The following is a 12,770-nucleotide window of genomic DNA, read 5'->3' on the forward strand; positions in this document are numbered from 1 at the left end:
TACTTTTCAAAGTAGAGTTTCATCTTCTCAGTTTCCTGGCCTTCATTTATCATCAAAAACATTTTTTGGTTATTGCTGTGTTACAACACAGCGCCAGCGACCCGGGTTCGATTCCAGCATCGGGTGACTGTGCACATTCTTCCAGTGTCTGTGTGGGTTTTCTCTGGGTGCTCTGGTTTCCTCCAACAGTTCAAAGGTGTGCAGGTTAGGTGAATCTGCTATGCTAAATTGTCCATAGTGTTCAGGAATGTGTAGGTTAGGTGCATTAGTAGTTGAGTTTCAGTTGCAAGAGGGGTTAGCGAAATGGAAGGTCCTACTTTTAAACAAAAAAAATCAAGCAAAAAAACAGAAATTGGAGTGGAGAATTCAGTTCTGATTTGAAGGATCGTTGGATCCGAAGCATTAATTCTGCTTTCTCTCCACATATGCTGTCAGACCTGCTGAGTTTATTCAGCAATTTCTGCTTTTGTTAGAGGTTATACTTTACCTGGTTTTCAACAGTTAATGGGCCCATCAAGGGTCAAGAGGGGGCGGGCCCCATCGGTTTTCATTGACAGCTGGTACGCACGGTGCGTCTGACGTCACGCAGAGGCCGAAAAGGTTGTGTGGAACCGGGACGCCGCGCGCGCACACAAACACAGGTAAAAAAAATTACACAAACAAACAAACAAGAACTGAGAAAGCGATCAAAACCGAAAGCTGGGTCTTTAGCAGAGCCCTACGCAGTTGGGGTTTTCTCACGGTGGGAGGTGGAAGGAGGTGAAGCCAAAACAGGGTCAAACCTTGGCGAAAAGGCGCAAGTGGAGAGAGGGAAAAAATACACAAGAGTTGTGGAGCGGCCTATTGAGGCCTGTGTGTTCGGAGAAAGGCGCGGCGACCTTCGCTGTTGGGGCCGACCGTTGCTCAGTAATCGGACAACCAGGGATGGTAGGCCGAATTCCGGCCTGGTGTGGATTTCGAAAGCGGCTTGCTGGGAGGGCGGAAAAAATTTGGGGCGGGGGGAAGGGAAGGGGGGGCTTGAAAATTTGCGGCGGTCGAAGGCTCTATCGTCACGTGCTGTGTGCCGACCAGTGACGGCGCGAGGGCTATGTCACGTGATAGGGACTCCGCCAATCCCACTCCGTCATGGCGGCGGAGGAGGAGGAGGCGGCGGCGGCGATGGCGATGAGTTGCCCCGTTACCCATTTTCTGTTGCCTCCCGCCTCTTTCCTTTTTTCGTCCCTCCTCCTTTCCCCGACCGCGAAGCACCTTTTAGAAATTTTCCCACCGTTACGAGCTTCCCTTCCGTGGGGTCTGCTCTTCGACGCCACAGTTTTTTTCCAAAAAAAAAGACGTCCTATGACTCGCACACTCAGGTGGCGGACCAATTGCGGGGCGGATTTGAAGTCACGTGGCAGGCACAGTCCAATGGAATGGTGCGGCGAGACGTCACGTGCCCCTCTCGGCGAATGGGACCGGTCAAGATGGCGGGCGCTATATAAGGTGTTGTCGAGGGGGTGGGGGTTCTGCCATCTGGGGAACGGAGACTTCGGTTCAAGGGGAGTCGCTTCGTATTGGATTTAAAGCGCCGGCTGTGGGTGGGTGGATTTAAGGGGTCGTTAAAGGCCAAGCGGCATTTTGGAGAGGGAAAAACCGGCCGGGAGCGAGAGGCAAAGTTTCGACGGGGAGGGGGTGCTGTGTGTGAGAAGGTAGGAGAAGTGGAAAGCCACTCACACACTCACCCTCCCTCCTCCCCTCACATCCTCAAAAGGGCGCCGGTTGCTGCTTCCAGGAGATTAGGGTGGATTTTTAAACGGCAAGATGGAGCGCGAGAGCGGTGCCTCGGCAGGCCCGACTACACGGTGAGTGTCGTGGCTGGGCCAAGGCTACCTACCAGTAGTGGTCCAGGTGGGGTTGGGAAGAGTATGATAAGAAAGGAGAGTCAGAATTCAAGGGTGAAGCTTAGAGGTGAGGAGGGACAAATGGAAAAAGCAGGAGGGAGAGGCCCGATTGTGGGGAAGGTAGCGGGTGCGAATCAGCTTTTATTGTTGTCGGCGCAGAGCGGGAAACTGCTTCCTGACGCCATTTTGTGTGAGAGAGGCCCAGAACCGGGGCGCAATGGAGCTCGGCGCCACTTTCACATCTGTTTGTGTGTGTATATGGAGTGTGTAGCGGAAGAGCAGCGTCTGCTTTCCCAGGGACCCACATTGCCATTGTGGCCCCACATCATTTTCAAGCAGTGTGGCCAGTTTTCAATCCACCCACAAGGAATGCGGTGTCTGCCTGTTAGAAAAGTACTCTATCTCTTAGTTCTTCTCCCCCCCCCCTCCCAAAGCTTTGCATTTGCCTCCATCCGCTTCCTGTGCCCCGCTGTAATGGTTACAGGATTGAAGTGCCGTTAGATTCGCAGTAAGCAAATGTATTTCTGAAAGTCGCTGTTTTAAAACGTGCAGTTCGGATAGAAACGTCGCTCGGACCGCGTAAGCGGTGGCGTCGGAATTAAATATGCTTAAAATATTTTCCCCTTCATAAGAGGTAATTTTAAGTTGTCCATCCGTGTGAGGTAGTTGCTACTATTTGTTTACTTAGAATATAGCTTCATATGCCGATCCGTTCCTGATGCATAAATGAATGTGTATAGAGTTGTGATTTCTTTTAAGTTGTATATATGCAGCGGCGTTAGGAACCTTGTTTTCTTTGGTCGTTGTGTAGTTGCAGGTTTTGGCAATATGGAATACGTAGTTGCTCCATTTCCACTGATGGGAGGGATGCTAATATTACAATTACAGGAACCAGAGGAGATCATTCATACACTGTAGCCTGTGCATGGCCGCATTAGAATTTTGTTCGGCACAAATAAATCTACCAACTACAGATCTGGTTGGGAGAAGCAGATTTTTTTTTGTTGTGCAGTGTCTTTTTGATTACATTTCATAGATAATAAAATATGTTTTGAAACTGATGCACCTAATTCTTTTGTCACTGAACATCTTGCACTCACGAGGAATTTGCTCGTCTGATCCAAAGTGGGTGACTTCGCACTATCCCTGTGCTGTCTTGCTTTTGCTCACTTGTATAGTTATTTTTGTCTGATTTCTTATATCTTACTCATATCTGCAAGTTGGTATGTCAAAGTTGTTCATCTAATTCTAGCGCATATAAGTAAAGGTGAGGTGCTTGTCCATATTCTGGGGTAAATCTCTAGTCATATTTAGCAAGTCAGAAAACTCTTTATCCTTTGTCTTGGTCTTATACCTCCATCTAATTAACAACTCTTGTCTCTGTTAACTTCATTTTTCTGTGATATTTTATTTACAAATCTCTTGTAGAATCCTAACCGATTGCTTTTTGGAATTTCACAGCAACAATTTCTTTGACCCTCCCTTATTAATGTTTAAGGAATTTTGAACGCGGGTGATCACCCCTCACCTTAACTTTTGGATGGATAAATGATTTACCATTCTAAACCTGATTAATATAAAGTTATTTTATTGATCTTGAGTACATAAACCAAAAGCACTTTTTGGGGGTAATGCATTTTGTTTGAAGAATGCTTGTTATGATAACCTCCGTATTGCTGTTCTTCAACCTTACATTTGCTGTGCCAGTGATTAGCTTGGCCAAGGGTTATTTTTATGTAATCAAATGCCAATATGAAAAAGGCTGTTTTGTGATTTAATATTGATCTTATTTCAATTAATTATGCTATATCTAGTGTACATTATCATTAGTAATGTGTTTGTTTTGTGGCTTAATATTTTCCATTGAATTTAATATAATAAATTATAGCTAAACGCAATACCTTAATGCACATAAATGGATAGTTAGATTACATTGTTTATTTTATGCCAGTTTATAAATTGCTATAATGTTGAACTTTGTCTGTGTTAATGTAAAGTTTTAGCTTTGTTTCTAAGTGTCTGCTATTTGTTTTTAGCAAATGGAGCATTTTGATGCATTTGGAAGTTATGCAATAAGGGAACTGTGGTCCTTTGAAAAACTTGGTCGTTGTGGTCTTGGAGGCCAATTTATAATGAATCTGTAAAAATTATGTCCTGTTGCTATTGTTTTGTGAAATACATTCTTGACCTGTTAAATCTGTATCTGCGGAAAACGTCACTGCTTTGTGTGCTTATGGATTCAAGTTGCAGTTCTCTTGGTTTTTTAAAGCCAATTTGAGGTGCTTTTACCATGCAAAATAAGAAAATAGTATGCACTTGCAAAATAATCAGTGTGGTAGATAAGTTGAACTTTACATTTCATCTATGTAAATTTGATTTGCTCGTCACACTGTAACTTAGTGATTGCCCCAGGGATGATGTTTTCCTTGTTTGCTTGTTCATTATAATTCAGTGATGAGAAGCTAAAAGCATGCGGGAGAACTAAGCTGCCATTGGCAGCTTAGTTATTGACCAGTACAATTTTTGCTATATCAAGTATTTGGATTGTGACCTGTTCAAAATAAGTCAGTCAAAGCATGAGGTGATGAGGAACTGCTTTCTGAAAACAGATGCAGTCAATTTGAAGGTTACTTCACTGTATGCTTTTGATAATTCCTGCAAAGGAAGTATTACCTTTTAAGATGGCAGATTTCAAACAGGAATTCCTAGGGAAGTTTTTTTAAAATGGAAGTTCAACAGCTTGGGGGATTTGGTGAAAGTGTCTCTTCATAATCTGTGGGAAACCTGCCAATATTGGTTTCTTTGAATACCACGAATAGATTGCGCCGATTTAGATTCTGTCTTCCTCCTTCCCCTGTTTTTTTCCCCCTCTTCCATGGACATGACTTTTTTAATAGGATGTTATTTCCTTGTATGCTGCTGCATTTCTACTTTTGGAGAATGTGAAATCCAAGTGAATATTACCACAAACTCCTTCCCTTCTTTTAGCTTTACGAGGCCGAATCATATTATTTGCAAACTTACTTCTGTGTTTGACCTGGAGATGAGTTTCCAAACCCAACCATGTCAACAATGTGGCTGCCCTGCAACATGCGTCCTGTCTTAGTGCAACTTCTAAGACACTTATCCATGCCCTTGTCTTCTTTAGGTTCCAATTCAGTCCTGATGGCCTTCTGCTTTCTTGCCTCCAAATCATTAAGTTCATTCCAAATCTGCTTTGTTATTTCAGTCTAAAGTTCAGTTCACATTTCACTGTTGTGCTCCCTGATCAATGCTGGCTCCTGATTAAGAATCTCCCTTAAATTACCATTCTTATTGTTATATACTTCCTGAAAATAAGGAATGTCTTGGAATAGTGTGATTTTGAAGGTACTGCATGGATTCAAGGCAATGTCATGAAATGTTCTGTGCAAATAGTTACACGTAATTTGAAATGGACGTCTGTAGATTATGAAAATAATACCATGCAGAGATCACAAACTGAAGTAGAGAAATTTTAGCTTTGCAACCTAACAACTTCACTGAACAATAAGGTAAACCGTAGGTAATGGTCACTAATAAGAAAGTGAATTTGCTGACCTTATAGATTTGAGAGCTGGTGGGGTGGCTTAATGAACATATGGTGTCATTTAAACTTATTGGTGGTGATTTAGTTGTACCTTCTGCACTTATTGGTTTGTGTTGATCTAATGAATTTAGACTTTGAATTATTTGGTCTAGACAGTTAGTTAACAATTTGTCATTATCACCATGCTAAATTGAATGGCCTTCAGACTGACTGGTGGTGTTGAAACTGAGCATCCATAATTCATCAGAATTATTTACAACTACAATCTGTAACTTCATGGACTGACATTCCTTTCTTCTACCATTGTAAACAAGCTGAGAAATAATTCCAGATTCAATGAAGAAAGCGGGGGAGCATGACAGGAGAAGCAATAGGCATGCCAGAAAAAACTTTCTTTGGGTGAAATTAACTGCGAAAATGTGGAAGCAAGATGCAGTCGGCAGGGCTAAATGATCTCCAACAGATCAGTCTTTTCTCATCTAGTCATGACTGGCATGGACAATTCAGCATCTTGGAGGAGTAATCTCCAGAGATCCCCAGGGTTGAGAATATGGAAGTCCAATGCATCAGTGCAATAGCCAGCATTGATCTATATGTATTCAGTGGCTGATCCATCTCAACTGCCTGTTGTCTGAGTGACATGCCAGTCTTCAACTAATTTGGTTTGTTTCTTCATAACATTAAATAGTTGAAAATATTGGATATTGTAATGGCTATGAGATTTAGCAATATTTTGGCAATAACATTTAACTGATGTCAAGTACCAACACTGGCATCTACCTAAAAATCTTGGAAACCTGTCGAGGTCTGTCCTCTGCACAAATGACAAATCCAACACTTAAATCATCAGCTAATTGATCAAAAGAGCTATCCAGTTTTGTTGAACAGTACTTGAAAAGGAGTATCATGCTCTCAAATATTCAGGTTCAGTTCTGTCAGTGCTCCTGACCTCCTTACAGCCTTAGTCACATGGACAAAAGAACTAAATTCTAGAGATAAGGTGGGAGTGAGTTCAAATGGCACCTTGATGTCAAGATCAGAATATGCTATGAAGGCACTCTAACAAATCTGGACTTAATAAACATTTGGGCAAAGCTCTTCACTCATTGGAGTTGTACTAGTACCAAAAAAGGTGAGTTGTGGTTGTCGGAGGTCATTCATCTCCGTCCAAGGGCATCATTGCAGAAGTTCTTCAGTTTAGTCTCCTACCTGCAACGATCTAAAACTACTTCATCAGCTTCTCTTTGTGAGGTCAGAAGTGAGAATGTGTTTGCTGATTGAGATGCTAAAGCAGTCAGTATGCACAAATTCAGGACCGCATTCAAGTGAGGGCTGCTGAGTGAGTAACGTTGTCTGGTACTTATTGTTAGGTTCTTTTTCTTGAGATTCTTACACACTTGATGCAACTGCAATATGCCAACATCTGTGAACAGCTAAAATTTATTAAAACATGTACAAGGTTTGGAGGAACCCTTAACACGGCGTCACGATGGTTATAAAGCCATGACGAGATCTCTGAACAATGGGGCCAGTTTTTCCTTTATACAAATTTTTTTTCATCAGTTAATGCCCAGAAGACAACAGTCAGCCACTCCCCCATAGTCATGTGCCACTCAGAACAATGCAGTGACTTGACTAGTTCCAGAAAGAATGTAATTCAGATCATTCCTTAAAGGCAAGATCTGATGTAAATCACTTATTTTTAAATGGTGGGCCGTAATCAGAATTTTAATTTCAATGTTCTTAGTCTTCTGCTATTCAGAATCAATATGTAAATTTTTTTACTTAGTACCTGCAGATCAGAGAAACTTACCACCCTACCCACAGGGCATCCATTTCTTACAGGTCAGCAGAGCAAATTAACCCCATAACATTCTCACTTGAGTTGGGAATGACCATATTGAATGAGCCGTTAAACTCTGCATCAACTGTGTGATTTCCAGATATTCCCCCCCCCCCCAGCCGCCAAAGAAAAGCATGCAGCATTCCACGCAGTGACTGTACGAAACGCTATAGGGCAAACAGGCAGACAACTAGCAATTTGCATCCATTAAACTCCACAGCCGGCTGTCCCTAGTAGCTGTACACAGATGACCAGGACCACAGATTCGGCTGGGACAACAGCATGGCACTCAGCCATAGAATGCATCAGCAAGACTGAGACCCAATATACTGGCTACTACAACAAACAACCAGAAACAGCAAAATGGAACCAAATAAATTTTAGAAGGCACAGTACATCAGTGCTTCACAGGAGGCTCCAAAGCACTGAAGATATCATCCAAACAGGGGAAGAAATATCTGCAAATCAGTATCCCAGCTCGGTGAGCAGACGCACAACCATGACAACCGGCACCCGAACTGCAAATCTTTATACAAACCTTGAAAATTACAGTGAAGATAAGAGAATGGGTAGATGTCTTGCCTGTTTAATGTTCGGGAGAAAGGAATAGTGCAGGTCTGTGAAGGATGGGCTGCATTCCGCTTTGCTGATTTTTACATATGAAGGCTTCAGTATTAATCCTTGTATATGTTTCAGTTAAATGTTATACAAATTCTTTGGTTTTTTGCAACTTGAGAATCTTTGGTGTTTTTTTTTAAATCAGCTGGCATTTTTGCAAACCATATCCTGTACTGTGCAAAAAGTACAGTGCACTGTGCAGGCTCTTTCCTCTGTAGATTTTCTAGTTGGAATTTTGATGAAATGCAAAGCTTATGAATGAGTCTGTGGGGAATGTAGGTGGATGTGCAGTTGATAAATGCAACAGTTTACTGACAAGTGGAGAAGCGCAAAGTAGCGACAGTGATTTTGAGGTGGATATATCTAGGTTTTTATTAATCTTTTTATTTTGATGCTGAAAGTGAGTATTTTTTTCTGTCTACTGATTCCATGTATTGTTAATTTACGTGGTTGTGGTAAAGTCTGTGCTCCATAGGGAATTGTTAATTGTCGACTGACTGGGGTTGAATGCTGCCATAATTGAAAAGTCTATATCGTTTGACGTCTGGATTATCACTTTAGAGCCAAGAGTTGTATCTCTGGAGATACCAGTCTGTGGCTGTGGAGGGCTTTAATGAATTTTATACTTTGAATGCTTGACAATGCCTCTGAATGCCCAAAATGAAGCTGATAGGACAACTCTTTTTATCAGAAAGTAAATTTTTCCGGGTTCCTTCACAACTTAATTTTAGTGGTAATGAGACATTAAAGAGTTAATTTGCTTTACTGACTTGCAAAAAATTGAATGCCCTGGGGGTAAGGTGGTGTGTATTTGCCCTATAGGTGGAATGAGGGAGGTTTACATGGCCATTTCCTTGCCATTCAGGGATAACTTAGATTTTTCATCCCCTATTCAGAAATCAGTAGGAACATTATAGTTGGAATTTGACTACTCCCCTAAACAAAGGAACCTCGATTATCCAAACTTTCTTTATCAGAACAAGACATCAAGGTCCTAATACTTGGCTAAATTGTGTTATCCGGTGGCATTCAGTTATCTGACAAAATATTCCCTGCCTGTGTCATTTGGATAATCGAGGTTCCTCTGTAGTTGCAAATCGTTTTTTTTGTAACAGGTTTGATCATTTAAGGGATGATTTGCGTTGTATCGAGTGGCTTATTACTGTGAGGGAGTGACAGGGTTTTCTTGTGGGCATAATAACTGTGATTTAAAGATTTTCGATAAAAGGACTGTTTTCTTCAATAAGCTTTTGCCACAGCCCCATTACCCCTGCGATGTTTGTTAAGTTTCTCCAAAGCTTGTACTGGACTGTGGTTAATAAATTTGGTTGCTTGTTCACAGAACTTGGTGTGTTGCAGTTGCATCAATTATGTAAAATCCTCAAAAATAACTTAACATTCTGGTTTTAATACTTTGCAGATCCTTGATCCAATTTGTATTGCATGTTGAACCATTCTTGGTAGAATTTTATGGCTGATGTCTAGGTTATTTGTTCACGATCTCTTAACTAGTAACCTCTACTACAAAGATGTGTGTTAGATGTCAGTTGAAGATAGCAGATTAGATTCATGAAGCAGGGTGCACATAACGTCAGGAGAATTATACCATTCCCCACTGTTTGGTTATCACTTTTATTTAAGACCACATTCAGCAAAGTCTGAGGTTTGCACTATTTGCAAGTGTTCATTTTGTAATGGTTTATTAAACTAGCCTATCTTGAGCTATATGATTCATGTGTTATGATGGAATTGATCATGGTCTTAAATAAACGTTTACACGTCAAATTTGCAATGCTGTTCCTTATTAAATAGTGTAATATAACAATGTTTTTGCTAAGACTATGCATTTGACATGAATCCCTGCACAAAAGTGTCAATGTAAATGTTTGTAAATAAAATTAGGGTAAACATTGCAAGGTGTTTTCTTGCGCAGCCTTGAAAAATGTTTCATGTTCTTTCAGTGAATTTTGTAGCTCCATGTTGTTCCATTCCCCACCTTTTTGACATAAACAGCAATGTCTTCCCTTTCTTAATTTTAGCTGCTAATTTTAAATACTATTGTCTTTACAGCGCTGTTATGTTCCAGGCAGCGCTCCTTTTGATTCTGAACTGTTTCTGATCCCATGTTTTCCATTGCAAGGACTGCCATCTCTGAAACATCAGTTCAGTGTTCAAAATACTTAGTTGTATTTTGTCCTTGAAACCCTTCACTATGCAAATGTCAAAAATAGGTGACAATATTCAGTTTTGTATTAAGTTACATTCTCCTTGAGTTTGCTGTCTGAAAGTGGGTCCTTGGTGTTGTTTGCCAAGCTATGAAGAAGTAGCAGATTTTACTTACACAGGGCAGGGATGCATGTTTGACTTTTCGGGAATAGGGATCAGACTCCCGCTTTGATGTCAGTGGAGCTAATCAGATTCCCTTTAACTTAAATTCTTCAGCCAATATGTGTGGTTGGGGCAGAACCTGAGTAATTGCTCTTGCAATCACAGATTCTGTCTTTTCTACTTTGATTTCTTAAAGTACAAAATCTGCCATTAGAAGTACTAAGGGAGGGATGGAACATAGTTTGGAGTTTGAGGACTAGTTATCGTGAAAGATAAGGCAGTCCTGGGACCAGGAAATGAGGAGCAGAAAAAAGAGATGGCCAGAAACTCTGTAATGAGGTCACATTAGCCGGTTGTATTGAGAATCTCTTCAAGGGTAGCAAATGAGTGAGATGAGGTTCATCCTGTTGTTAATTTCCCTGTAATCCCGTGGTAATGGTTGGGGAGCCTGTTGAATATTTTTGGAAATTGAGAACAGTATTTGGTGATGAGGGACACCGGCTTTTTTTTTTTGTAGCTGTTAAGATGCATTTAATCTGCAGGTATAAATTTGATCGATTACTTGTCAGCCAGTTTCACTCCTCAATCAAAGCAAAGCACTTGGAGACAATGGTTTTACCTCCTTGATCTCTTCTGGGCTCTCGAAGGATAGAGAGCAGTCGCCAATGTGCACAGAGACACAGCAGTTCCACAATGACCTATATAGTCATTTTACAAGGAGGAGCGTCCAGATAAGGCAACATTCATATGGACATGGTGACCATTACAATCAGTGAGTGTCAACAATAAAGATTAAGTAATTTGCTGTTACACAATGAATAACTGGCTTCACATAATGAATAATTTTCACCTTATTAAACTGACCTTACATACTGAATGCTTCCAATATTGTTAAATGGCTCTGCATAATGAATGCTTTTCTACCTTGTTAACCCATTACCCTTGCCTCCAGCACCCCATTGTTAACTGTAAGTTCTTATCTGATCTGAATCTTGCTCAGCTGAACCTCTTGTTTTATTAAACTCAAACTTAACTCTTGCCCTGCCTGCTCATACCCTAGGAAAAAACAATGACTGCAGATGCTGGAAACCAGATTCTGGATCAGTGGTGCTGGAAGAGCACAGCAATTCAGGCAGCATCTGACGAGCAGCAAAATCGACGTTTCAGGCAAAAGCCCTTCATCAGGAAATACACATTCTCAGTAGCCCTGGTGTCTTGACCGAAGGTTTCCAGACATTTTCATCTGCTTTACAAACTATGAAAAGCACTTGATGTGAGCTGAGTCCACGGATTGTGGTGAAGTTTGATTGTTAACATGTGAAAGATGAAATACATTAACCTCTTTGGCCTTTGGTTTTTCTTAATCACTATTTCAGAAATAAATCACTTTTTTTCTTGATCCTACAGTGAGTGAAAGAGTAGCCCCATAAAATCAACAAGTAACCCATGACCAAATTATTATATTTCAAAAAAAGCCTGTGGTGGTGAGCTTACTTTGCTATTTCAATGTCTTGTAATTTGTATACTAATTTAGAGTTTTGTTCACTCATGTCTCATTTTCTTTGACATTTACTCCCGTAAGATATAGTAACAGAAGAGAGCCATTCAGCCTATCATGTCTGCTGTGCCATTCAGTGAGACCAAGGCTGATCTGATGATCTTCGAATCCTACTCTCTTTCGATTTATCCTTTACTGATTTGCCAATCTCTGCCTAGTCCTGATCACAACTTGATATTACTTTTTCTGTATATAAGAGCTTCCTAGCTTGATTTAATTTACTTTGCCTTTGATCTGTAAACTCGCAGCTCCTCCTCCACCCATGCATGAATTGTTCTAATTTATCTCTGCTGTTCCCTAATTTTCATATTCCATAGTTAGGTTTCCTCTGTAAATCTTTGTCCTCTCGAAATTCCCCTGAAAGATGATCTTAATGACCATTATTTTGCGTACACGGTCTAAAATTCATCACTAATTTTAACTACTTGTTGGGAAGCAACGTTGGTTTTTGCTGAAGAGAATTTCAGGCTTTTTTAATTGGGACTTCTACACTGATTTAATTATTTTATACATACCTGTGCAGTTGTGTATGGGCAGCAATTTAAAATGGTTGGTCAATAATTTGCCCATATGCTCATTGAAATGAGGGAGATGAGTTGTCCAAGATATCATATTGGCCTGCTTCATATGCATTTTTGCAATCTGTTGGTGAGAGACACAAGCAGAGGCACTTGGTGACTGAATAAGTTGCTTTGTGTTTGTAATTCTGGGACTTTTAATTGGTTTTATACTCTCCATTTATAATTGTGTATTTGTTCTATGGAGAATAAACTTCAGTTGTGTTCTTCGTTGCCAATAGGTTTCTGCTGGTTTGGAGCGTTCATTTTGCATTTAAATCTTTCACGGTTCTGTCCATATGGGCTTGTTTGCTCACCTGTGGAGCAATCCGTGGATAAACATGTTTTCCTTTTTGATTGACCCATTGCGGGTAGAGGTTGTTCTGGTATAATGAGAGTTTCGTCAATGCAAATTGGT

The 12,770-nt window shown here is 40.8% G+C and overlaps 1 protein-coding gene across 8 annotated transcripts in view; it reads left to right on the top strand.

Moving 5' to 3' along the window:
• The first annotated feature begins 585 nt into the window (after positions 1 to 585).
• Positions 586 to 12,770, top strand: part of LOC122552186 (bromodomain-containing protein 4) — a 179,155-nt gene continuing 166,970 nt past the window's right edge. For 3 of the 8 annotated variants that reach the window (XM_043694777.2, XM_087983299.1, XM_087983301.1), the window contains exon 1: positions 1,522 to 1,841. In XM_043694777.2, the coding sequence (XP_043550712.2) occupies positions 1,801 to 1,841 (41 nt within the window). In that variant the 5' untranslated portion in view covers positions 1,522 to 1,800. Of the gene's footprint in view, positions 642 to 1,521; positions 1,842 to 12,770 lie in introns of those variants that run through there. The other 5 variants (XM_087983298.1, XM_087983300.1, XM_043694781.2 and 2 more) reach the window with 4 other exon arrangements.

This window comes from Chiloscyllium plagiosum, unplaced genomic scaffold (genome assembly GCF_037043375.1).
Source record: "Chiloscyllium plagiosum isolate Xiang-an unplaced genomic scaffold, Cpla_swu_hap1 HiC_scaffold_45, whole genome shotgun sequence".
Lineage (NCBI taxonomy): Eukaryota > Metazoa > Chordata > Chondrichthyes > Orectolobiformes > Hemiscylliidae > Chiloscyllium > Chiloscyllium plagiosum.